Source organism: Monodelphis domestica, chromosome 5 (assembly GCF_027887165.1).
Source record: "Monodelphis domestica isolate mMonDom1 chromosome 5, mMonDom1.pri, whole genome shotgun sequence".
Lineage (NCBI taxonomy): Eukaryota > Metazoa > Chordata > Mammalia > Didelphimorphia > Didelphidae > Monodelphis > Monodelphis domestica.
The window spans coordinates 202,414,212-202,441,951 of NC_077231.1; the positions used below are offsets into that span (position 1 = coordinate 202,414,212).

The following is a 27,740-nucleotide window of genomic DNA, read 5'->3' on the forward strand; positions in this document are numbered from 1 at the left end:
TAAAAATTTGGGTTAGTCAGATCAGGGAGGATCAGTGAAGCCTGTGGAAACAGAAGAAGCAGTTCCTCGTAGAACCAGTTTATTTGGTGTGGTTTATTTGGGGGGAGTTAGAAATTCTTTTTATTCTTATATTTTCCTTATATCTTTATATTTTCAATAAATATTTTATTTTTTATAACAAGAGTCTATTTAGCATCCTTATGCCTGGACCTGAAGTTCACTTATGAGCTTCACTTCAATTATATAAACTGAAGATACTTTATAAGCACAGCAAGTAGAGTATCTAAATCAATTTATAAATAATAATCAATTCATTGCCTATTATTTTTACAGAGGTCATTGTAGAAATTACAGACAAGTCACAGGATGTGTGACCTTCTAAACATGAAAATAGTCAACATTTCAGAAAGTTAATTTTGTGAATCAGGCCAACACACCAGGACCTAACATCATGTAGATTTCTTTATTCCTGAAGCAGCTGGGGAGAAGAGATTCTAAAATGTGCAGATTCTGGAACTTAGCTCAAATGAAGGACAATTACCTTTCTGGCAAGGACCTCAGGCCATAGGATAGAAGTATCCCATAGGCTAGCAGAGTCTTCTGGCATAGGCTGTCCTTGAAATAGACTATTCATAAATGTTTGTCTGAGCTTGGAAAAGCTTGTAAAAAAATGACCAGGAAAGGTGAGCTAGAGGAAGTCCTTTTGATTCTCCAGTGCTTCCTGGCAGGTGGACATCTGTGCCACCAGAAGCTACTGAACAGAGAATGTTCATTGACAGATGCACAGCATGGTGATGGGTTTATGTAACACCGGATGGATCTTCAGAAGGGGCAGAATGACAGATAGACAGTGATCCCTATCAACTTGATCCTTATGGTTTTGTAGGTGGGCAGAACACTCCCGAGAAGCTGAAAAACTGTTGTTAATTATAAAATGAAACGTGCCTTCGTCTCCAATCTCCTGGCCCCCTTCCAATCCCTTCTCTCATCTCAGACTGTTGTGCCTGGTGCCTTGTGCTACTACACCATGGAGTAAGTCTCTGAGAAGCTTTTCTCCTGCAAAGGAGAGTGCCATTTGCCAATGCCTTTGCTGCCTTCCACTTGGGCTGGGGGTAGTTTTCCTCATTCAACACCATCTTCTTCCTCTTCCCAGTTTCAAACCATTTCTTCCCATTGGCCATAGGGCTACAGTGGAAGAATGATATTTGTGGAAGAATTGATATTTGGATGATTTTGATATGGAGGATACCAACAGTGAAGCCATTCACACCATCCCTGGTATACTTGTAGTCAAGGGATTTAGCTGTGTGACAGCAGCACAAGAGGATGTTGGCATCCCTGGGTGCCTCTGTCTGAAGTAGGGTGTGTGGAGGAGGGTAATGGAAGACGTTCAGAAGGGCACATTTTCTTCCCAAGGGCTCCTTACATGGGGCTATTTTCTCCAATATCCTAAAGTTCTCTTTCACAGAAAGAAACCCAGTCTGTCTCCCCCCTTCTTCCCCCCCACCCCCCAACTCTTTAGAACACACAGAGGTTTGGGACTGGTTCATGTGGACTGTTCCTACTCCTATACCATATTTCCTTTTGCACAGAGAAAAGAGGTCCTAGGAAGAAGCAGGGAATAGGAATGCAGAGGAAAGTCAGTGTAGCTCTGTATTTTCCTGATTTCTAAAAAGACAGCATTGTCAGGGAATGACAGAAGGGGGCAGAAAGGACCATAGCTGCACTTGCGCCAGCTGGATACTTTAGGACTTGAATACTGCTTTCTATGTCCAACAATCCTAGGAAAACAAAATGGCCTGTGAGAGCCATCCAGCTTTTTGAGCCTTAAATCCTAGAGGTCTCTTATCTAGAGTGGGCTTCTGGGAGAGAAGTCAGATTCCAGAAATGTGTTTGCCCTTCCACTCTAGTCTCATGATGCAGAGCTAGACAAGTCACTTTAACTTCTCTGGTTTCCATTCCTCTGCAAAATAGGGGAAGGGGTTTAGACTAGAAGATCTACAAGACCCCTCCCAGCTCTGGCTAATATCATCCCATGATCCCTGCCACCAGGATTTGGGTAGGTATGGAGAAAGACCAAGGAAGGCTGAATAAGCATTGGAACTCAAACTTCAAGATGCCAGTTCTGATCCCATTGTGTTTGGAGCTCCAGTGAGGCCAGCATCAGCTGAAAGCAGAAAGAAGGAAGAGGGAAGGCAAAACCAGTAGTGTCCTACTTTACAAACTGCTTTTCTTGCTTTTCAAGGTTTCGTCAACTACCTTATAGGGTACATAGTGCAGATCTCATCATCTCCATTTTTACAGATCAGGAAACTGAGCCTCAGTGACTTGCCCAATGTCATGCAACTAGAAAGTGGGAGAGTGGAGGGGTAGAGAGCCAGATTTGGAATCAGGGGCCCTGGTTCAAATATTAGCTCTGCTACTTGTTGCCTTAGTGAGTTTGAGAGAGAGACTGAATTTCTCTGGGACTTCCGTTTCCTCATTTGTTAAATGTAGAGGTTGGCTAGATGAATTCTTAGGTCTCTTCCAGGTCTAAGTTTATGATTCTCTGAGAAGGGAATTGCATCTAGAGTCTTCTGGTTCCTAATTGATTGCCCTTCCTTCCTTACCATACTGCCTTAAGGTCTAAATGATGGAGGTCTGAGGCCAAGTTCCTCATTTGCTTATCCCCAAATCTGCCCAAGTGGCACTAGTCTTCCAGTCCCAAGTCCCAGAGAGCAGACTAGAGGTCCCGCTAGGTTGGTGTGGCGCCTCTCCCCTGCATCCAAGGACGCCTTTATTGCCTGCCCCACGGGCTAAAAGTGCTAGCTGGGTCCTGAGGTTCCATCTTCTGACTCCAAATGCAGTGCTCTTTCTGCTCTTCCACACTGCCCCGTGACACAGAAGTAGCTTGATTTTATTTCTTAAGGGCTCAGGTCTATGCGCCAGGTGGATTACAGTTTTCCCAGGACCATCATTTCAGACCAAAACAGCAATTCTCCAAGCCCAAGCCACAGAAACACCCAAGCTTTGAGCCCGTCGGGGTGCTCCCAGGCTAAAACTCCCGGGAGAACAGAAGAGGAACCAAAACGAGTGAAACGTGCTTTGTGGTTACTACTTCCCGAGAAAGGCAAGCCCTTCAAGACACTGGAGTTAACGCACTCGGTGCTCAATAGCAATTTAAGTGGGATGGAAAGGATGGAAAGGGAGGAGTCCCGTGGTTTGGTTCTGAGTCTTCTCCTCACCAATCGCTCCCTTCCCGCTTTAGGCTCTTTCCCCCCTGGTTTTTTGGAGCTCAGAAGTAATCAGGATTCTTGTGTTATTCAGGCGTGGAATCTAGGGAGCGGGCTGGGAGGGAGTCGGAGGGAGAAGCAGCCGACGTCCCGCCCAGTGCCCGCGTCTTTTCCACACTTCCTTTTTTCAGTCCCGGTGAAAGCTTTAGAGGAATCTGATTTTGCCCAGAGGCCGGTGATCCGGGCGGCCTCAAGCAATTCCGCCCCGCCCTGCCCTGCCTAGTGGTCCTCTTCCTCCAAATGGAATGGGGCGCGGGAGAGACTTGCGGGAATCGGGTTTCGCTCTCGGAAGGGCCTTGGACATGGTTCCGGCAAACCAGCCCCATTCTTACCTTACGGATCGGAATACCAGGGCTCCCGAGTATTCGGGTCACGCTCGGGCAAACTCTCCAGGCTAATCCCTAGTTTTCGGTGTCTAGATGTCCCGGGTCTTCCTTTGTCCCAGGGCCCCTGGGGCCATCCGAAATTGATTGGCCGCGGGGCGCCCCCTATCTCCTAGTCTTTACAAAGCGGCATCACTAACTAATAGGCGATTCGGCGTTCCTTACGAGGCCAGCCTGCAGTGACGGAAGGGCCGTTAGGAGGAAGACAGGAAGCCCGGCGAGGGCAATTTGGGCTCTTCAAGTTCCTGACGGGCAGAAATGGGGCCGAATCTCCAGTAGCGGTAGCGGCTGCACTAGGTTCTCTCTGGTTTGCTTACTGAGGAAGCCTGTGGAGTCCCAGCACCGTCCATACATATCCTTCCCATCTGAGGCGCCCCAGAAACCTCCATTTACCCGGCGGGCTCTAGACGTAGCCGGTAGCCTGTCCCCTCGGGGCTCTGCTGCCCTTCTGAGCTCCCTCCCCAGGACCCGGCATCCTGGCCGCAGGGGCAGATGGGAGTTAGAGCTAGGGAACCCCCAAGGAAAGGCAGGGGATAAAGGGTCGCGCGGAGGAGCATTTAAAGAGCTCAGTGGCCGCCTCCAGGCGTGACGAACCTCCTGGAAGTCCCGAAGCAGCACGAGCAAGGGTTTCCTTATCTGCAAGATGACTGGACTAGCTCTCTAAGCCTCCTTCCAGCTCTTAAGATCCCGTGATTTCTGGCCCAATGGATGCAGCTTCCTGGGGAATAGAGGAGTCGTTCTTGCTCTTTCCCACAGCCCTCAACTTATTCCTCCCTTTTCCAGAACTTGGGGGTTTCGTTTACATTCTACAATTTAGTCATTAATGATGTACTAACACACTGCATTTAGGTTTTGTTTGCCCACTTCTGAGCATGGACTAGTGCTACAGGAATCAAATAGCGAGGGGGAGCCATGACTGGAGTTAAGGATTGCGAATTTGTTTTTTAAAAATGCTAGTTTTTGATTTTGGGTCCCTGGTAGTGGGCACTTGAACATTTAAGTTCATCAATTAACCAATAAAAACCACCTTTTCACGGGCAAAACACAACTACGAGTCCCATACATTTAGGACGATCCCTTCCTTCAATGAACAATGTAGTTGGAGAAACAACATAATTTATCCAAGTGGCTCAGTGGATGGAGAGCCAGGCTTAGAGAGGGGTTCAAATTTGGCCCGACACTTCTGGTAACCCCCACTGCCTGATCCTTGGAGTTGTTACTAAGGCTGAATAAGAGTATAAAAGGTGCCGAGCTAATGTCCAAGGTTCCATCAAGCTCATAAAGTCCTCCAGATTTCCATTTCTGAGAGATCTGATAAAAGCTGTGCCAGTGGCATGTTGGATGCCAGACAAAGACTGGGAAAGCATTTGGGCTGTTGTGGAGGGTATAGTAGTTGTGATAGCCATGCGTGAGGTTCTACCATTAGAATCGTTGATAAGCATATAGCCAAGTAACACAATTTGCAAGTTGGATAGAAATCTAACTCCCTTAACTGAGCTGTCATAAAAAACCTGAAAAACTTGACTCATAGATACCTTGGGGGAAGGGGGGAGGGAGGAAGAAATGGACTCGGAGGGGAACAGAATGAACATCATTTCCAACTAGAGAAGAAAACTGATTCCATAAGCAAAATTGAAGTGACACATTTTAGACAGTTTTTAATTCTTACAAATTAAGAGAAAACCACATACAAATGTACAAATGTAATCCAAACTTTCACTTAAAAAAGGCACCACCATTACTACACTGGCGTTCTCCAGAAGTTCAGACTCAGAACTGTTTTCCAGTGTTCTCAATGGCAGTAATAATACTAAAAGGCTAACAGAAATAAAAACACATGTTGAAGCCCACACCAACCACAGTTCAGTAATAGTTTGCAGAATGCCTTAACACACACACGGAAAACATCTTTTGTTTTCAAGTACATCATCTAGTCAGTTTTTAAATTTTATGTTTATTGTAAATTTTTGCTAGAGATGGAATGTTGCTAGCAATAGAAGTAAAAATCTGTCATGGGTCTAATTTCTTAAAAATCCTGGGTAGAAGGAAAAGGAAATGCTTGATCATCGATCATTCTGGGTTTAAACGCTTTAAAACAAATTACATATACATTTTCTTGCCAATTGTTTTACAATATTTTCAAGCACAACCCATTGAAATCTGACAAATTTTAACTTTTAAAAAAACAACTGTAGTTCACAGTTCATTCTGTTATTAACCTAAGACAAGCAAGTATTTCTGTATGTATAGCAAAACAGGCTGGTTTGTGCCCAGAATCAAAGACATCAGGTCTAATCTGATCCAAGTAGAGTAAAAGTTGATGAGCTGACAGTCACTCTCTTTTTTGGACACTGAAGGCTACTGGAGAAGAAGTACAGTGGTAGGAGCGCTGTAACTACAGTCAAGTTATATGACCTTTCTGTGTCTCTTGGGCAAAATTGAGGTAACAGTTGCATTAATGTACCTCATAGGGTTGCTGTAAGAAAAATGCTTTGTAAACTTTAAAGCACTATAGAAAAGTGAAAATACACCCTAAAATCCCATGAGTTTTTTTAAGCTGCCATTCTCACTAACAATTCATATTGTGCTTAATCTAGCCCTTCATTTTACCAAGGGCAATTACATGATTTTATTTCCCAATATATCATCAAGCCTATTAGCTATCTTATAAACATAACATTTATTGAATATTATTCATTGAATTCACTGATAAAAACAGGTGAAGCCAGAGTCTTGTTGCTAGAGTTCTTCCTCTAGGACAACTGATATATCTAATGAGATTAGCACTCATATTTTTTCACCTTGTCCACAAGTTTCAAAATCAGACTGTCAAAAGACTTGCAGAAACCCAGGTATGGTACAGAATTCCCTAGTTGTAGTAATATTAAAAAAATGGGAGATGAAACTTGTTTGGGAAGACATTCTTAACAAACCCATGCTGGCTCCTAGTCTCCACTATCACACTACAATCTATTCCTTTTTCAGCTATGGAAGAAAGCAAAAAAAATGCATTTCCTTTTGGCAATAATAATCCCCCCATCCCAAGTCTTTTTAAAAGACAGACTGATATTTAAAGCTTAAAAGACAGCTATAGGGGGCAGCTGGGTAGCTCAGTGGATTGAGAGCCAGGCCTAGAGATGGGAGGTCCTAGGTTCAAATCTGGACCCAGCCACTTCCTAGCTGTGTGACCCTGGGCAAGTCACTTGACCCCCATTGCTTAGCCCTTACCACTCTTCTGCCTTGGAGTCAATACACAGTATTGACTCCAAGACAGAAGGTAAGGGTTAAAAAAAAAAAGACAGCTATATTCAGATAGTTCAATATTGTGAATGAGCCACTAAAAACTGTTATATGTTTATATATATATAAAAATAAATGTTATATATAACATTTTTTCTTACTCATTAATCCCCAATACTCTTGAGAAGCTTAACTAAAGAACTGAATGAGTGAAATGCTGTCAAAATTGCAAATTTAACTTAAATTCAGAGACTTTGGAGTTGATATTGTAAAAATTTTTACTAGTATTCCTATCTCTGATGAATCGGTTTTAAAAAAAGAGTTGAGATGGGGGCAGCTGGGTAGCTCAGTGGATTGAGAGCCAGGCCTAGAGATGGGAGGTCCTAGGTTCTAATCTGGCCTCAGACACTTCCCAGCTGTGTGACCCTGGGCAAGTCACTTGACCCCCATTGCCTAGCCCTTACGGCTCTTCTGCCTTGGAGCCAAGACACAGTATTGACTCCAAGACGGAAGGTAAGGGTTTAAAAAAAAAAAAAGAGTTGAGGAAGCTTTTATGGGTTTCTTTGGTGATTCATAAGACAGAAGGGAAATAAGGAGATAAATTACCAAATGAGTCCGCAATTTCCTGTCTTTAAGTTACAAACCTATGCCAGAAACTGAAAAAGGATTATGAAATTAGTATATGGTTTTGCAATCCTATGGATTTTCATTTCTGAGGCCCCTCGCAAAGTGAAAAACAAAATAAAACAAACCCAAACAAATAAAACCTACCCTAGTTTATTAAAAAGATAACACACTTTTCTTCAAAGAAATTCTAGAGAGCAATATCCATGGCAGACAATTTACAAAAACCTGAAATGCATGTAAGCCAAAGTTGATGACTTTTTCGTTGAGGAAGATGACAACAACACTTTCTTTTTCTAGCTTTCATTTTGTTTGGAGTGTGGAATATGTCCTTTTTCAGACTAACAACAGGAGTCCTATTCTCCAAAAATCCACAAAATATTCACTCCTGAAAGACCAAGATTAACCCTCCTGTAAAGAAAAAAAGAGTTTCAGTGGCTTCTTATTCGGGCTATATCTGTCTCTTTTTAGAACTATAATAATTTTTTGACATTTTTTTATTTGGTCAATTTCAAACATTATTCCTTTGTTACAAAAATAATTTTCTACCCCCCCCCCCAATTCCTGTAGCTGACGCAAAATTCCACTGGGTATTGCATGTGTCCTTGATCAGAACCCATTTCCATGTTGTTGGTATTTGCACTAGGATGTTCATTTAAGAACTATAATAATTTTGATAACCAGAAGTACTACTGAAATGTGAGCTGCTATTATAATGATGAACAATACTTAGAAATACCAATCTGATGGTATAAAGTAGAATTTCAATTACTTAATTTGCTTTTCTCTATTAGTGACTTAGAACATTTTTTAAAATGGATTATTGATAGAACAGATTTCTTACTCTGAAAAAACTTCCTATCATTTGGCAATTTTTCAAGTAGGGAATGGCTCACATCTTTATAAATTCGAATCAGTTCCCAGTACATCTTAGAAATGAGACCTTTATCAGAGAAACTTGATGAACACATTCTCCATTCACCTGTGGAGTAAGACTACCAGGGAATTTATCACCACCCTCCTCCCCTCACTGACTGACAGGATTTCATTCTCTCTAGAAATACATCATCCTGTGAGATGAAGTCAATTCTGAAACTCACACCTCCTCAGATCATTTCCCACCCTGCCTGAAGGACTTCATTCCCCCATCTTGGGTCGTTCTTTCCCCCTTTCTCCTCCAGTTTGCCAGTTTCTTTTTATGCACTGTCTTCTTCTACACACTGGAGAGCTCCTTTGAAGGCAGGGAGTTGTACTTTTCTTTGAATCTTCAGTGCCTAGCAAAGTGCCTGGCACATAGCATGTGCTTAATGTTTACTGATTATTAAATGCCTACCTGGTTCTCTTCTAATTTTAGATGCACTATTTGCACAAATATTTTTATGTAATCGTAACTGTCCATTTTGTCTTCTGTGATCGTCTGTATCTTATTTGGTCACAAACCCATCATTTACTCAACAACCATTTTTTCCTTGTTCTAAATTATTTTATGTCACTCTTTACATCTAAAGTCATATATCCATTTGGAATTTAACTTAAGTTTATGCCCAGTTTCTGCCAAAATGCATTCCAGTTTTCCCAACAATATTTACTGAATACCAAGTTCCTGCCCCAATAGTCAGGATCACTGGATTTATCAGATGCTAGGTTACTATGCTTATTTGCTTCTGTATATTAGGTCACAGAAAATATGGCCCACTGATCAATTTATTAACTAGTACCAAATTATTTTGATTACTGCTTTGTCGTACAGTTGAGATCTGGTACTTCTAGGTCCCCTTCCTTCCCATTTCCCCCCCATTATTTATCAGTCAGAATAAAGGAGATCAAAAGAGAATAAATGAGCTATTTTTTTCCAAAAATCCACAAAATATTCACTCCTGAAAGACAAAGATTAACCCTTCTGTAAAAAATAAAAAAGTTACAATGGATCTAGACTATATTAAGTCCCTTTTTATAACTATAATAATAGTACTATAGAAATGTGAGCTATTATCATAAGATGAACAGTGCTGGATTGTTGCTTCAGATTAATTTTGCTATTTTTTTTCTAGCTTCATAAAGTAACTTTTGGGAGGACACTGAATAAATCAATTTAGTAGTACCGTCATTTAAAATATTGGCCTAGCCTATCCATGAGCAATGAATAGTTCTCCAAAATATTAAGATGAATTAATTTGTGTAAAGTGTTTTATAAGCCTAATTTTCTCTCTTCTTGCTGAAATTTTGTTGGTAATCTATAGAAATGTTTATAATTTGTATGGGTTTATTTTATAGCCTTCAATTTTGCTGAAGATATTGTTCATATTAAGGAAAGGCTCATTTATTCCTTTGCTTTGAAGATCAAAACCCCTCCAAACAACCAGGAATGGTTATATCTTGTCAAGTCTTTTCTCCATCTATTGAAAGCATGCTTTTGTTTGGTACTCTTAATATGGTAAATAATAATTTTCTTAATATTTAACTAGTCCTGAAATCTCAGTATAAATTCAAGCTGGTTATAACATATAATCTTCTGATATATTGCTATGGTCTCCTTATGTTACTTTTTTTGGTATTAATGTTCATTAGAAATATTATAATTTTCTTTCTTTGTTTTTAACTCTTCCGAGTTTGGGTATCAAGACCATATTTGGATTTTTTTTGGGGGGTGGGGTGGGGTACTGGGAGTCATCAAAGACCATGCTGTTTGACAAGGTCCACATGGTAACTGAGGACTGCAAAGCAGCCCTCAGGAAGGATGGAAACACCCACTTTGAAGCCCCCTTAAGTGACTTTCATTACTAACATCCCCTTATTATTGGAATTGCTATGATTATTATTCTTATTTCACCCCAGGAAAAATAGATGAGAGCAACATGCTTGCAGTGTTAATACAGATGTCCTACCCACTCTGTCCCCCTAGGATATTACCAGATCTCACTTACAAAATTAAACCTAAGGATTCTTATATATCCATTTAGATAGGACCCTCTTTTCTAGGCATAAAAACTTCTGGCAAATCTGTGCTCTGAAATCCCTAACCTTTATCTGGGCCATGTTGATTCTACCCTCTGATCCTGCACTCAGAAACAATGTTTCATTGACTATCTCCCTAGGCTTCCTGTCTGTTGTTAGGTTCCATGGAGACATTTTGTTGAGAATGAAACTGTGTGCCAAGTAGATGTGTGATTATGTTATAAAGCCATGCTTCAGCCAAGGCAGAGCAGTTTATCCTGTGCTGCAGGTTGAATGTGAAAGCTGTGTCCCATCCATCATTTCGCCTACACCATCCCACCTCCAAGACCTCATCCCTTGTGGGAGGCTGGCCCATCCCACAGCCTTTTTTCTCCCAGCCCCTACTTTATTGGGAAAAAAGGAAAGAAAAACAAATTCCTTGTAAAAATATGTAGTCAAGTAAATCAAATTACCTCATTGGCTATGTCCAAAACACATATATCTCATTCTGTGCCCTAAGATAACTAGACTATTACACAAGAAGTAATTATATAAACATTGTTTTCCAAGAATTTAAGAAACTATTTTGCAGTCTCTCAACCTAACTCTTGAAAAGATGTGGTTTTGTAATAGTACAGTTAGGTCTATTATTAATATCTGAATACTTGAAACCAAATTAAAGGCAGTAGCAGTTAAGATCATACTTGTATCACAAAAGATATAGAAGGACTCAGTCCTTTTAAAAATTTTCAAATGTTTTAGTAACATTAGAATGAATTTTTCTTTAAAGTTTTGAATTTGTTTCTTCTAAGTCTTCTGATCTTCAGTTATTTTTTCTTCTTTGGATGTCCACTTATGGCTTCTTCAGTTTATTTTCCCAGGTTTCTTTTCATGTATTTCTTGTTCTATTATTCTGGGCATTTCATAGTTTTGAAAATATTCACCTATTTAATTTAGATTTTAGTTTTGCCATTAAACTGGTTAAAATAATCCCAAATCATTTCTTTCTTCTTCATTGGTTGAATAAATCAGCCTCTCTCAGGCAGCTTGAAAGCTCTATAGATTCTCAATGACATAACTACAAACTCTCTTTTGGTCTAAGATTCCTAGCTTGGTTATTATGCTGTAGGCCTCAGACTGGGCTGAAGGCTAGAACTGAGACCCCTACTCAATTCCTACGGTCTGAGACACCCTACTGTTTGCTTCTGAATTTGTTTCTAGCTCAGTACCTAGCAGCAGCTCATGACTATTCTTCATTCTGTACTGTCACCCCTTAGCTCAGGCCCCTCCCTCAGTCAGACCTGAAACTGGGTACTGAGCAACAGAGCTACCAGGCATGCTGGTCCCTACTGCTCCACCTTGTACAAAGTCAGGGTCCTGCTAGGATCTCTTTTTACTCTAGTAGTTACCACTAGTTCTTTTAAAGTTCCTGCCTGTGATATACTCCTGGCCAGATCCTATCCCTATCCCTAGTGTCCAGAGACATCTCTATGCTAACCTGGCTGAATAAATGAATCACTAAGAGGCTTTTTTCCTTGGAATTCCCTATCTACACTTAATCTGGTGTGTTTTCCAGATCTTTGTGGAGGGGTTGTATTAGAGGAGCTGGACTATACTTCTTTCTACTACTCTGCCATCTTGGCTCCACCTAATAATCAACAATTTATAGCACTCCCTCAAGTTTGTTGGACTTAAGTTATATTTCACATTAAATAGTGATTATAATTTAATACATTTCAACCAAGATGCTAAGAACAATTAAAAAAAAGTGTTTATAAATCAAAACTATTAATAAGCACATGAAGAAGTGTTCTAAATCTCTTATAATCAGAGATGCAAATCAAAACAACTCTGAGGTATCACCTCACACCTAGCAGATTGGCTAACATAACAGCAAAGGAAAGTAATGAATGCTGGAGGGGATGTGGCAAAGTAGGGACATTAATTCATTGCTGGTGGAGTTGTGAACTGATCCAACCATTCTGGAGGGCAATTTGGAACTATGCCCAAAGGACGACAAAAGAATATCTACCCTTTGATCCAGCCATAGCACTGCTGGGTCTGTACCCCAAAGACATAATGGACAAAAAGACTTGTACAAAAATATTCATAGCTGCGCTCTTTGTGGTGGCCAAAAACTGGAAAACGAGGGGATGCCCATCAATTGGGGAATGGCTGAGCAAATTGTGGTATATGTTGGTGATGGAATACTATTGTGCTAAAAGGAATAATAAAGTGGAGGAGTTCCATGGAGACTGGAACAACCTCTAGGAAGTGATTCAGAGTGAGAGGAGCAGAACCAGGAGAACATTGTACACAGAGACTAATACACTGTGGTATAATCGAACTTAATGGACTTCTCCATTAGTGGCGGTGTAATGTCCCTGAACAATTTGCAGGGATCTAGGAGAAAAAAACACTATTCATAAGCAAAGGATAAACTATGGGAGTGGAAACACCGAGGAAAAGCAACTGCCTGAATACAGAGGTTGAGGGGACATGACAGAGGAGAGACTCTAAATGAACACTCTAATGCAAATATTATCAACATGGCAATGGGTTCAAATCAAGAAAACATGTAATGCCCAGTGGATTTGCGCGTCGGCTGGGGGGGGGGGGGAGGAGGAAAAGAAAATGCTCTATGTCTTTAATGAATAATGCTTGGAAATGATCAAATAAAATATAATTTAAAAAAAAAAGTGTTTATGCTTGAAATAGCACATTATACTTACCCAAGCATTCCTGATTCCTTGGTCTTTATTATGTACAGGAACATTAATAACGTATGGAACATGTTATTTCTATCCTGAATTTAAAGAAAAAAATGAAAACTCAATCTGATAGGTAAATATGATAAAACTTCTCTACTTTAGACTCCAATAATTCAAAAACTCTTAATTCAGATACAGAATGAAATTTATAGCCATGTACCCTATAGGAAAAATGTCTGCTAAGTAAATGGGAGGAAGAAGGGGAGGGAAAAATATAATTTCACAAAAAACTTTTCAAACATTTTCAAAATATTTTCACATTCAAACAATGGGCTACAGTACAAATTGTCCTTTATCTATTATTTGGCAGTATTTTATTAGCCTTTTATGCTATGCTTTACTGGAATTTGGTAGACAATAAATTGGGGAAATACCTGTACGTAAAGATTCTTTATAAATATGATAGTGGCAAAAATTGGCATTAGTTATCAAATATAGGTGATTTTGGGGGTGGTAATTGGCAGTAATGTATTTTTCCTGTAAGTAAAGCAAGTTTCATAAATTTGAGTACTTTTTTCAAAGTCAAAGTAGTCCACCATATATAAGTATATGATACAAACAAAATATAAAAGTACCTTTGGAAGACTGTAGACATGACCCTGGTAAATTAGCTCATAATGGGGTGGATTAATGTTGCTCTGGTAGATGCAAAAAACGTTTTCATTTGTAATGTCTGCAGAGTATCAATTTGAAAAAAGAAAGCTAAGCTTAGGAAATAGAGATATTCCACCTAAAAATCCTAATAGGTTCTTTCAAGAAAATTCTCTACCTGGTTTATTGGGTGTCTGAACAAAGTGCTGAGAAGTAAATGTTTTTCCATCAGGATACTTAGGATGCGGAGGGAGTCTAGAGTCAAGGTAAGTACAAAATACATGCATAATGATCTGTAAAAAATCAGGAATGAAAAATGGCAATCAATAAAGCAGATTCATCATTAATTCAAATAATGGCTAGTGAAGAGAGCCCTAGTACAAACTTTCCTCTAGGCACTTAATCTCCCAAAGAAAGTATGGAAATGTATTATAAATGACTAATACTTGATTTATACATTTAATAATAATCATTGCATTTCTGATAATTGATTAGAATTTAGCTAAGCTCATACGAATAGGCAGAAACAAAAATAAGAATATATACACACAATTTCTAGCTAATGCTTTAACATAAACATTTTAAATTCTTATTCACACATAAAATAGTCTTTAGGTACTTTAAATTTAATCAGAATTATTTAAAAGCAATCATATTGACTCACAGCAGAATCAGTGGGCAGGTCTGTATCCCATTTTCGTGCTTTGAAATCCCCACCTCTATTCCATCGGAATGAGCTCATGCATCCACCTTGGGAGAGCTCTAAAATTTTATAAGAGTTGATATAAGGTTATTTAGAATCACAAAAATGATAATAAAGAATGAGGAAAGAAGACATCATTCTAAGAATCTTAATGAGATAGACTAATGATTTCTAGGAAAAAATATCAGTGATTATTATAAAGCAACCAAGTTTTAGGAAAAAGCCAAAACTATTCTTAAGAATCATTTGAGCAATGAAAACATTTCACAAGTTTAAAAAATACTATTGATATTACTGATTTTCTTTCATAACGGGGAAGCAATGACTTACTTTAAAAAACCCTTACTTTTTGTCTTAGAATCAATACTAAGATTAGTTCCAAATCAGAAGAGCTGTTAAGTGCTTTTAAGGTAGCTTACTTATTACTAAATTATATTTCTCATCTACTGAGGAGACAGACAAAAAAAATTCAAGAAAGAAATATAATTATACATATAGCTTGTGCTTATTTCACAAATAAAATAGTTTCCCCCTTATTTTTCAAGGTAATAAAATAGTTAACTTTGAAAATTTTTAAACCTTCAAAATGATAACTTACAAGAAATCCCCAAAAAGGCTAAGGGTAGCATCAAGAAAGAACTGAAGTTTAAGAGAGTGCCTTTTATAAAGGCTAGGAAAATGAGCAAACATAAAAAACAATAACAACAACCCCCCCAAACACCTAGCCATAGAGAATTTTTATGGAGACAAAGAGCAACACAGACACAGAAGGGGACAGTGAAAGCAAAGCAAACACATGTAAAGTCCAAAAGAAAAATATGAATTGGACTCAAGATTCTAGAAGAGTTCAAAAGGATTTAAAAAATCAGTTAAGAGAGGCAGAGTAAAAATAGGGAAGAGAAATGAAAGCAATGCAAGAAGAAATGGGCCAAATAAAAAAAAGAAGCTCAAAAGCTGACAGAAGAAAATCATTCCTTTAAAAATTAGAATTGGGCAACTAGAAGCTAATGACTTCATGAGACTTCAAGAAACAGTAAAACAGCATGTTGACTGCGGGAAGGGTGGGGGGAGGGGAAGGAAATAATGTAACTTGTAACCAAGGAATAATGTTCTAAATTGACTAAATTAATAAATTAAAAAAAAAAACAGTAAAACAAAATGCAAAGAATGAAAAAACAAAAGAAAACATGAAATATCTTATTGAAAAAACAACTGATCTGGAAAGTAGATCTAAGAGAGACACCTAAAAACATATATTTAAAAAAAAAAAAAGGCCTGGACATCACATTACAAGAAACTGCCCAGATAGTCTTTTTTTTAAACCCTTACTACCTTCTATCTTGGAATCAATACTGTGTATTGGTTCCAAGGCAGAAGAGTGGTAAGGGCTAGGCAATGGGGTTTAAGTGACTTGCCCAGGGTCACACAGCTGGGAAGTGTCTGAGGCCAGATTTGAACCTAGGACCTCCCATCTCTAGGCCTGGCTCTCAATCTACTGAGCTACCCATCTGCCACCTCCAGATATTCTTGAACAAGAGAGTAAAATAGAAATTGAAACAATCCAGATCACCTCCAGAAAGAAATCTTCAAATGATAATTTGCAGGAATATAATAGCTAAATTCAAGAGCTCCCAAACCAAGGAGAAAATACTGTAAGCAGTCAGAAAAAAACCAATTCAAATACCATGGAGTTATAATCAGGATCACACAGAATTTAGCAGCCTCCACATTAAAGGATCAGAAGACATAGATTATGATATTCTTGAAGGTGAAAGATCTAGGTTTACAACCCAGAATCCAGACTATTCAAAGTTACAACCTATCCAGCAAAACGGAGCATATTTTTTTCAGGGGAAAAAATGTTTATTCAATAAAACAGAAGATTTCCAAGCATTCCTGAGGAAAAGGCCAAACCTAAACAGACAATTTGAAATCCAAACACAAGACCCAAGAGAAACCTAAATAAGAAAGAGAAAATTTAAGGGACTCGATAAGGTCAAATTGTATGTATTCCTACATGAAAATAGTATATATGTAATTGAAAATAATAACTTACCTTTTATCCTTTCAAATAAGTATTCCTGGTTTGGTGTAAGGTCTAGATATTGCACTATAGTATTCAAAGTTGGAATGAGTGGGGCTTTGACCAGGGCAGCTTGTTTCAAGCTAGTAATACTAGCTTCTGGAAAAAAAAAAAAGAGGGAAGGAGATTCCATCACCACAGAAATCATACCACAGGTTGCTGTCTACTTAACATCTTTAAAGAAGTGTCCTAAAATTACTTTTAAATTCTTACAGAATTGGAATATGGTTTATTTTTTTTCTTAAACCCATACCTTCTGTCTTGGAATCAATACTATGTATTGGTTCCAAGGCAGAAGAGTGGTAAGGGATAGACAATGGGGGTTAAGTGACTTGCCCAGGGTCACACCGTTGGGAAGTGTCTGAGGCCAAATTTGAACCTAGGACCTCCCTGTCTCTAGGCCTGGCTCTCAATCTACTGAGCTACCTAGCTGCCCCGGAATATGGTTTATCTTGATGGCAAAGATAAATGCTTGTCTACTGACTTAATCATCCTTCATTTAAAGACTATCATCAAAAGTCTAAATCTATAAGTAATTAGCCAGAGATACACAAATATATTTTATGCATTTATGTACCAGAAAAATCTATATGACACATACAATCCTAAATACAAAGATACATTTTTATTGTTAGTCCCTTGCTGGATAATATTTTTAAAGTTGTACTGAAAATTGTCTATTGTACCAATAAACAATTATTTTGTAGATAAAAAAAGTTCTTTCAATCAAGAAAAAATACCAAGCTACTCACGAAGCCATTACAATATTACTAAGAGATAGAAAGGGCAGACATAATTTCAAAAGCATATTTCAGAGTGAAAAAATGTCTCTTTGGAATACATTAGATATTCTAGGTCTCATATTTCTGATTATTGTCCAGAGAGAAGAAAATGGCTAAAAGGCATCCAAACTATGTAAATATTCCCAAGAGCAATTATTCAAAGAGATCTGATTACATTCCATAATTTTTTGTTCTTAAATCTTTTCATGAAGATCTGCAATTTCATCTGAACAGGTACTGCCTCTCCTGATGAAGATTGCAATTCATCTTTAACTCAGTAGCCATGTGAGAATTGCTGTGTCAGAAAACTGATCCTATGATCAATATGGCTGAATCTCAGACAATGGAATCTATTATCAGGTGCCATTTCAAAGACTTCCTTCTTTGATTCTTGACTAAGCTTCTATTCTGCTAGTACAATCTTGGAAAACCACAGGTTTGTTACAATGCCAAGAAGCACTGAAGTTGGAATTTAGTTCCTTCTTGCCACTGTCCATGATACAGAAGAGTAAATATATCATAGGTTCATGGGAGCATGAAGTACCAGGGCCATTTTCTTTTAGCACATGAGAGTAAAAAATAGATGATTTAAAAATTACCAAGGTAATATATTCATTATACTTTTGGGCTAAGGAAGAGTGGCATATTTTAGTATAATTTTAATAGTGAATTTGTTTCACTGGAATATGGAGCCCTAACAGACTCAGTTTTAGAGTTGAAAATCTATCATGCAAGAACAATCAACACATAGTAAGTATGTCCCAGAGTTTATTATTATTGTAATAGTGGATGGATAATTTAAAAAATAGCAAAAGGATAATTTCTAGGTTTAATTGCTTTCCTCAATGAACAACCTGTCAGTGTAGGATTTTCTTCTAATTAGAAGCACTCAAGAAAACAGAAATGCTCATATATACTTTATCCATACCTCCTATCTGTAGCTCTGGGCAGCCCATTCTTCTCATTTGTGTACTGACAGAATCAATTTCCTGAACAAGTGGTACTAATATGGTCTCATTGATCCACTATTAAAAAAAAAAAAGAAAGCAACATGATACAGAACTAAACCATAATTAATCCTAAACATCATAGACAGCAGATTTATTGCCTCAATAAGGCAACTGTCAAATTAATACATTTTTGGTTTTTGAACTAAGGGCTTCAGAGTTTTACTTTCCAGACCAACAATAAATTTTCAGTTAGTTCTAGGTTTTGAGACAGAATACCCAAAGGAAGCCCCATATTCTAAATTATTCCTATTTGGCATAGACTCTGAGTGTAAATCTCACTCCTAGGCCTCTCCACTAAAATTCTTATTTTGATGAACTCAGCTTAGATGCCACTTGACTCCTTGTCAAGCCTTCCTTGATCCCCCTTATTACTAATGCTCTTTCCTCTCTCCACAATTTACCTGGTATTAATAATTTTGTATGTATTGTATCGTTCCAGTAAAATGCAAGTTTTTTAATTTAAGAGCATCTGCCTTGAGACATAGGCACTTACATTCTCCAAATGATAAATGGTAAAATGATATGAATAGGCAGTTTTCATATGAAGAAATAAAAAGCTACCAATAATCATGAAAAAATGTTCTAAATAACTCTTGATTAGAGAAATGCAAATTAAAACAACTCTGAGGTATCATCTCAAACCTATCAGATTGGCCAGTATGACAATAAAGGAAAATGATAAATGTTGGATTGAATGTGGCAAAATTGGGACACTAATACATTACCGGTGGATTTTAAATGGATCCAACCATTCTGGAGGGCAATTTGGAATTAAGCCAAAAGGGCTAGAAAACAATGTATTATCTTCTGATCCAGTAATACCATTACTAGGTCTGTATCTCAAAGAGATTAAAAAAAAAAAGGAAAAGGATCTGCTTGTACAAAAATATTTATAGCTGCTCTTTTTGTGGTGGCAAAGAATTGGAAACTAACGGGAAACTGTTCTTCAATTGGGGAATGGCTGAATAAATTGTGATATGATGGTGATGGAATACCATTGTTTTCTAAAGAATGATGAAAAGGATGATTTCAGAAAGAGCTGGAAAGACCTTTATGGACTGATGCAGAGTGAAATAAGCAGAGAAAGGAGAACATTGTACACAGTAACAGCAATATTGTGGAATGATCAACTGTGAAAGACTTTGCTACGAACAGCAATATAATTTTGGTTTTATGGGATTATTCACTTATAAGAATGAATAATATGGGGGGCAGCTGGGTGGCTCAGTGGATTGAGAGCCAAGCCTAGAGATGGGAAGTCCTAGGTTCAAATCTGGCCTCAGACACTTCCCAGCTGTGTGATCCTGGGCAAGTCACTTGACCCCCATTGCCTAGCCCTTACCACTCTTCTGCCTTGGAGCCAATACACAGTATTGATTCCAAGACGGAAGGTAAGGGTTTAAAAAAGAAGAAAAATAAAGACAAGCAATAGAATACCCATTATTAACCATGTTGCAAAAAAAAAATCAAGAAAATTAAACAAAGTGAAAAAAGCATGCTTCAATCTGTACTTCAGTTCTTTCTCTAGGGGTATAGCATTTTTTCACCCTGAGTTCTTTGGAACTGTTGTCGTAGTACTAATCAGAATAGACAAGTCTTTCATTGCTGATCACTATTTACACTACTGCTATTACTGTATATAATGTCCTCTTAGTTCTACTTGTAAGTCTTCCTGGATTTCTCTGAAATCATCTTGTTCATCATTTCTTATACCATTAAAAAAAAAAAACACCTTCCCTTCCCTCTTAGAATCAATACTGTGTATTGGTGTCAAGGCAGAAGAATGGCAAGGGCCGTGCAATGGGAATTAAATGACATGCCCAGAGTCACCCAGCTAGGAAGTAGCTGAGGACAGATTTGGATCCAAGACCTCCTGTCTCTAGGTATGGCTCTCTATCACTGAGCCACCTGGGTGCTCTCCCTAGCATTTCTAGTATTCCATCACAATTAAATACCACAACCTTTTAAGGCCATTTTCCAATTGATGGGCATCCCCTCAACTTCCAAATCTTTGTCACCATAAACTGAACTGCTATAGATTTAGATGTCCTTTCCCTTCTTCTCTGATCTCTGGAATATAGATCTAGTAGTGGTATTGTTGGGTTAAAGAGTAGACAGAATTTGTAGCTCTTTGGGGAGTGTTACAAATTATTCTCCAGAAAGGCTGGACCACATTCACAACTGCACTAAAAGTACATTAGCATCCCTATTTTTCTATCTTCACTCCTGCAATTGCCATTTTTCTATTTTTGTCATGTTAGCCAATCTGAAAGGTATGAAGTAGTACCTCAGAGTTGGTCAACCCACAAATAGTAACTCACATTTGTTGTTCAGTAGTTTCAGTTATGTCCGACTCTTCATGACCACATTTTGAGGTTTTTCTTGGCAATGATACTGGAATGGTTTGCCACTATCTTTTCCAGGTCATTTTATAGATGAGGAAATTAAGGCAGTTAAGTGATTTAGGATTACACAGTATCACTCAGATACTTATTAGTATCTGAGGCCAGATTTAAAAAAAGGAAGATGAGTTTTCCTGACTTCAGACCTGGCATTCTAACCACCACCTAGTTGCCTTAACTTACAACAGTGACATGTTAACAATACTTTGCATTAGAGCAATGACAGAACTTACATATCTAAACTTTGCAGTCCATGAATCCATATGATCAAGAAGTGGTCGATTCATAGTCACTCTTGCCCACACCTACTTAAAAACAGAACATGATTTGAAAAGGACAATCAGTGAAGAAAAGGCTTACCAGAAATCATAGTAATTGTCATTCCTACACCTTTGAAAGCACCTTATTAAACTTTAGCAAAGTTGCAGAGTACAAAATAAATCTACATAAATCATTAGCATTCCTATGTTTCCAACAAAACCCAGCAGCAAGAGTTAGAAAGAGAAACTCCATTTAAAAATCACTCTAGACAATATAAAATACCTGGGAGTCTACTTGCCTAGAAAAATTCAGGAACTATATGAATATAACTACAAAACACTCTTCACACAAATAAAAATAGATGTAAACAATTGGAAAAACATCAATTGCTTGTGGTATTGTTATGGGGAATATATACCCTGGTACTGATTGGTATGAATAGTTGTTAATAGTTATGGATGGGCTATAGGGTTTAAGGAAATTCAGTTGTCAGCAGTTGAGGGAATCAACTGGAGACTGGTTATAAAAAAAAAAACAACAAACTCTATTTAATTATAAGATGCAGGGAAAGGAAAGGAAAAGAAAAGGTATGAAATATATTGATTTTTATATATATTTCCCTAAACTAAAGAATTCTAACTGAACCCCCAAACCCTAAATAAAACTCTTTGAGGAGTATCTTCTGCCTGGGAAACCAGGACTACTCTAAACTTCTCAATCCCTCTAACAATATATCACTATCGAATCGAATCTATTTGTAAATTTCCTTATATTATATCTTCAAATAATCAATTCAGACTTCTCTCTCTCCAGTCACCAAGCTCCACCATCTGACAGGATAAGAGACACTGCAGGTTTCACAGAAATGATGCTCTCTTCTGCCCTCTGGTAGAATCAGGGAACAGTTAGTCACACCTACTCCGTCTTCTGAATCCTTCTTCAGTTTTTCTCAAATACCATATGTGATTTCCAGCCAGCTATCTCAAAAATCCTCAAGGAATATCAAAGGGAAAAAACCAACCATGCACCCTTTGAGCATCAGACCCAAAGAGTGACCAGTAATTCCTAACTGCTCCTTCTAGGGAAAACTGGGAATTCTTTTCCTATCATTTCTTGAAGATTCCACTGTCTGAATTAAAGGAGCTTATTATTAGTTCATTCACCACAATCTCTCTAGCCAATCACCCATTCATAATTATCAAGAATCTCTAATTACTTAGCTAATTAAGAATCATTACAGTAGGATGAGCTAATATAATAAAAATGACAATCCTACTCAAATTAATTTACTTATTCAGTGCTATACCAAACTACCAAAAACTTTTTTATAGGATTAGAAAAAATTATTTGACAAAAACTGCTGGGAAAATTGGAAAACAGTATAGGAGAAATTAGGTTTAGATCAACATCTTACACCCTATACCAAGATTAATTCAGAATGTATGAATGACTGATAGATCTAGGAGGATTTAAGCCCAAGCAGGATATAGAGAACATTACAAAATAGAAAATGAATAATTTTGATTATATTAAATTAAAAAGGTTTTGTGCTAACAAAACCAATGCAGCCAAAATTAGAAGGGATGCAACAAATTGGGAAAAAATATTTACAACAAAAACCTCTGACAAAGGTCTAATTTCTCAAATTTATAAGGAGTTAAGTCAATTGTACAAAAAACAAAACACAACCCAACAAATCATTCCTCAATTGGTAAATGGTCAAGGGACATGAATAAGCAGTTTTCAGATAAAGAAATCAAAACTATCAATAAGCATATGAAAGTGTTCTAAATCTCTTATAATTAGAAAAATGCAAATCAAAGCAACCCTGAGGTACCACCTCATACCTAGCAGATTGACCAATAAGACAGTAAAGGAAAACAATAAATGTTGGAGGGGATATGACAAAATTGGTACACTAGTGCATTGCTGGCAGAGTTGTGAATTAATCCAGCCATTTTGAAAGGCAATTTGGAATTATGTGCAAAGGGCTTTAAAAGAATACATACCCTTTGAGACCCAGCAATGCCAGCACTAGGTTTGTACCCCAAATTGAAAATAAGCTAAAACACTTGTGCAAAAATATTCATAGCTGTACTTTGTGGTGGCAAAAAATTGGAAAAATGTCCCTTGTTTGGGGAATGGCTGAATAAACTGTGGTATATGATGGTGATGGAATACTATTGTGCTGTAAAGATTGATAATTTGGAGGATTTCTATATAAACTTGGAGAATCTCAATGAACTGATGCAGAGTGAAATGAGCAGAATCAGGAGAACATTGTACACAGAAAATAAAACACTCTGGGGAACAATCCAGTGTAATAGACTTTGCTACTGGTAGCAATGCAGCAAGCTAGGACACTCCTGAAGGACTTATAGAAAAGAATGACTACATTGAAAGAAAGAACTGTGGGAGTAGAAATGCAAAAGGAAAACATATGAAATTACTTATCACAAATACATGTGGGTATGTGATTAAGGGTTTAGGTTTTAAAAGATCACTCTATGGCAAAAATGAATAATATGGAAATAGGTATCAAAGTGATAACATTTGTACAACCCAGTGGAACTGCTTGTCAGCTCTGGGAGGGGGAGGGAAAAGGAGGGGAAAGAAAATAAATCATGTAAACATGGGAAAAGCTTTTAAAATAAATAAATAAGAGTACCTTATCAATCCTAAGAAAATCTTAACTGGTATGCACAAATATCACCACTTATTCAATTACTGTGGTTCAGATTTTTCTTTTTTAAGTACTTTAGAGTTGTTATTGAACTCTCACTTTAACTTTTTAAATGATGAAGTTAAAAGTATAAAAACAGACATTTTTAAGCATTAAAAGAAATGAAGTAATTAAATCTAAGTAAAACTAAGTAACTAAATGAATAGACTCCAGTATATGCCAAGTGTAATAAGGCACCAAGTACTTGTTGATGGTGATGGCAGAAACCATTTTTTATAGGATACTAATTTTGCAATCTAACATAGATGATGAAAAATACAACTTAATTCAGTATAAGGGACACAAAGAATATCAGTCCACTATACCATGAGCACCTTGGGAGCAGAGAATGTCTTATGCTTCTCTTTGTAATCTCAAAGCTTGGCATAATGCCTGGCACACATTAAGCACTTAATAAATGCTAACTGGTTGACCGACAAAGAATAGCAGATTTTCCATTTTTTGCCAAGTTTGCCAGATACTTAACAATTCCTATTACAATGCATTTATAAGAACTGACATTTAAGTAGGGTTTTTAAGTTTGTGGAACCCTTAACAAAGGTTATTTTATTTTAGCCTCACAATATAATATCTACTATGCCAGGCAGATGTTATAGGTACCACCATTTGTACTTATTTGCTCTTGGTCATACAACCAGTTAATTTCAGGGGGGAGAATGAACCTGAGCTTTCCCTATTCTAATTGTAGTACTATTGATTCAATTTAAAAGTTGAGATTAAGATATTTTTAAAGGACCAAATGGGGAAGATGGGGGAGTTGAAGAGGAGAGCATGTGAACTTTACTCTTATCAGAATTGGTTCAAGGAGAGAACACACACAATCAATTGGGTATAGAAAGCTAGCTTATTCTTCAGGAAAGGAGAAAAAGGGGATAAGAAAAGGGGGTTGCTAATAGAAAGTAATACATAGGAATCATAATGGTGCAAAATATTTTACAAGTTTCTCTAATAAAGACCTCATTTCTCAAATATGTAGAGAAATAAGTTGAATATATAAGAATATGTCAGTTCCCAATTGATAAATGGTCCAGGTCATTAAAGCTGTCAAGTCATGCAAAAAAATGCTCTAAATCACTATAAATTAGAGAAATGCAAATTAAAACAATTCTGAGGTATCACCCCACACCTATCATATTGGCTATTATGACAAATTGGAAGGAATGTGGGAAAGCTGGAACATGAATGCGCTATTGGGGAAATTATGAACAGATTTAATCATTCAGGAGAACAATTTGGACCTATGCCCAAGGGCTATAAAGTTTGTACATATCCTTTGATCAAGCAATACTATTACTAGGTTTGTATCTCAAAGAGATTGAAAAAAAAGAGGAAAGGATCTAGATCTACAAAATATTTAAAATAGCTCTTTTTTTGGGGGGGGAGGCAAAGATTTGGAAAGTGAAGGGGCACCCATCAATTGGGAAATAACCAAGTGAATTATAGTATACGATTGTTATGGGATACTATTGTGCTGTAAGAAATGACAAGTAGGAGAATCTCAGAAAAAAAAACAGAAAAGACTTAAAATGAACTGAAGCAGAGAGAAATGAGCAGAAACAACATGGTACAGTGACAGGAATACTTTACAGTGAACAACTGTGAATAACAGCTATTCTCAGCAATACAATGATTCAAAACTATCCTAAAGGACTCATGATAAAACAAACCAAAACAAAAAAAATCTACTTCCAGAGAAAAAGAACTGAGTTTGAATCCAAACCAAAGCAAATTTTTTTCACTTGCTAGTGTCCTTTCATAAAAGGATTAATATGGAAAAAAATATTTTATGTAATTGTACATGCAAAATCTATGAGATTGCTTACCATCTCAATGGGGAGAGAGTGGGGGGTGTATGTATGGAAGAGAGGGAGAGAATCCAACTCAATATTCTTTGAAAAATGTTGGAAACTGTTTTTACATCTAATTGGGGATGGGTGGAAGGACAAATGACAATTAGAAGTTCTAAGAATTTGCAAGTCACAAACAATCATCATTTTTTCATTTACCTCTTCTGCCGCCTGTTTAGAACCAAGATCAGTTTCATCCTTGTTAGCACATGGGGCCTGAGATCTGCAAGCCAGCTGGTATTGAAATTTCTTTAGCGTCTGTGCATAATCGCCCACAGAACGACTATAGTTCCAGAAAGTAGGACTGCTAGAAGGCGAGGTAGAATCTGTACTCCCTATAATTATCAATTTAGTAAGCATCAGTTTATTGTTATAATTTGCTTATTGTCCCAATAGGTCAAAAGGTGAGTGTTCACAATGTAACAATATACTAGGCTTGAACTGCTGAGACTAGAATTCATTAGATTTACCATTACAAACTCCTCTTTTGCTCCCATATTTACCTCATGACATTCTTTTTAAAAAACCCTTGCCTTCTGTTTTGAAACAGATACAAATATGGGTTCCAAGGCAGAAGAGTGGCAAAGGTTAGGCAACAGACCTGCCTAGGGTCACACAGATAGGAAGTATCTGAGATCAGATTTGAACTCAGGTCCTCCTGACTCCAGACTTGTCCCCCTTGTCCCAACCATCCACTGAATCAACTGGCTGCCCCTCATAACATTTTTGTGTACATGTTTTGTCACCTCTTTTTCCCTAGCAGACCTTTGTGAATAGTAATAGAATTGGGGGTTATCTGCAAATGAAAAGTGAGTTATTTCAGCTCAGAGGATCATAAGGTTTATGAGTTCTAAGAGTACTTGGAAAAATCAATGTGTCCATCTCATTTGATAGATGTGGAAAATGAAGCCTAGAATGGGTCAATGACTTGCCCAGCTAGTTCTCTAACTAGTTAATAGCAAATCTGGGACTAGAACCTCTTGATGGTCACTCTCAGCCTTTCACCATACCACAATGCCTCCCCAGAGGAAATGGCATATTCAAAGACCACAATACAATTTTATTGTTGAAGGAAATCTTTTTTTTTTTTACCCAGCTGAACCCTATGCTGCTTCTCTTCTTCCCCTCGAAGAAAACTGTCGAGGGCTCTGAGATCTGTCATGTAGTCCTCTTTGCCAGTTGGGGAGTTATAGACAGTTGGAGAAGCCCGGTACCGAGATCTCAATCCAGAGCTTTCTGCAGGACCAATGGTTGTAGGATATGGTGAAGAACCAGGGGAAGGACTATAACCAGACACCTATTTAGAATAAGAGATTTACTTTAAATCAGCAACTTAAACTTCATCGGTTAGTCTAGTTTGAAAACTTAAACCTCACTTTCATTTAGATGACATATACTATAAACAGGCAATTAAATGTCTTCTAATTTCCATATATCTTTACCCTTATCTTATCAGACCAAAATGATAAATGACTGGAAGAGAAATTATGTAGCATACTTAAACCTTCATTATTCTGGTATTTGGAGTTCAAGCTTCAAGCCCTGGTGAAGAGTTCTAATTTTCATTTTAGCTGGAAAGATGCTCAGAAAAAATGAAAGCCCTTTAAAGACAAAGACTCTTAGAATTCTATAAGGATACTTAAGGTCTACAGAAGGAAGTAGGAAAATAGAAGAAAGTATAAGGAAAAGAAAACAGGAACCAAAGCCATCATCAGCATTAAAGAGATCATTTTGTTTTAAATAGGACACCATGGAAAAATACCTACATGGAGAACCCCTGTACATTTAACAATGGAGATGGTGCGGAAATGTTTCTCCTTAATAATCCAAAGAAAAGACTTACCTTACTATAACTACTTCCAGGTGAGTAGGTCACTCCAGGGCTGTAAGAACTACTGCCACCAGATGAGAGACCTTGCAGTTGAGGGCTATATCCTGTCATTGTAAACTTGGGGCTGGTGCTAGGAGATCGAGACGGGCTATAACTCAACACGCTCTGACCCTGGATTGGAGGAGAGGGTGTAGATGGAGGGATATTGTTTACCACCAGTTCTCGTGGTGGAGTGGTTTGCACAACTGTAATAAAAGGAAAAT

At 37.7% G+C, this 27,740-nt stretch overlaps 1 protein-coding gene across 9 annotated transcripts in view; it reads right to left on the reverse strand.

The window, feature by feature from the left end:
- Positions 1 to 5,287: 5,287 nt before the first annotated feature.
- The window catches only part of TMEM209 (transmembrane protein 209), a 34,691-nt gene continuing 12,238 nt past the window's right edge, over positions 5,288 to 27,740 (reverse strand). For 7 of the 9 annotated variants that reach the window (XM_007504313.3, XM_007504315.3, XM_016426158.2 and 4 more), the window contains exons 5-15: positions 27,490 to 27,722; positions 26,739 to 26,943; positions 25,806 to 25,981; positions 21,029 to 21,100; positions 18,312 to 18,408; positions 16,575 to 16,700; positions 14,480 to 14,577; positions 13,994 to 14,108; positions 13,800 to 13,897; positions 13,186 to 13,259; positions 5,288 to 7,930 (exon numbers count right to left, since the gene is read on the reverse strand). In XM_007504313.3, the coding sequence (XP_007504375.1) occupies positions 7,876 to 7,930; positions 13,186 to 13,259; positions 13,800 to 13,897; positions 13,994 to 14,108; positions 14,480 to 14,577; positions 16,575 to 16,700; positions 18,312 to 18,408; positions 21,029 to 21,100; positions 25,806 to 25,981; positions 26,739 to 26,943; positions 27,490 to 27,722 (1,349 nt within the window). In that variant the 3' untranslated portion in view covers positions 5,288 to 7,875. The remainder of the gene's footprint in view (positions 7,931 to 13,185; positions 13,260 to 13,799; positions 13,898 to 13,993; positions 14,109 to 14,479; positions 14,578 to 16,574; positions 16,701 to 18,311; positions 18,409 to 21,028; positions 21,101 to 25,805; positions 25,982 to 26,738; positions 26,944 to 27,489; positions 27,723 to 27,740) is intronic. The other 2 variants (XM_056799704.1, XM_016426159.2) reach the window with 1 other exon arrangement.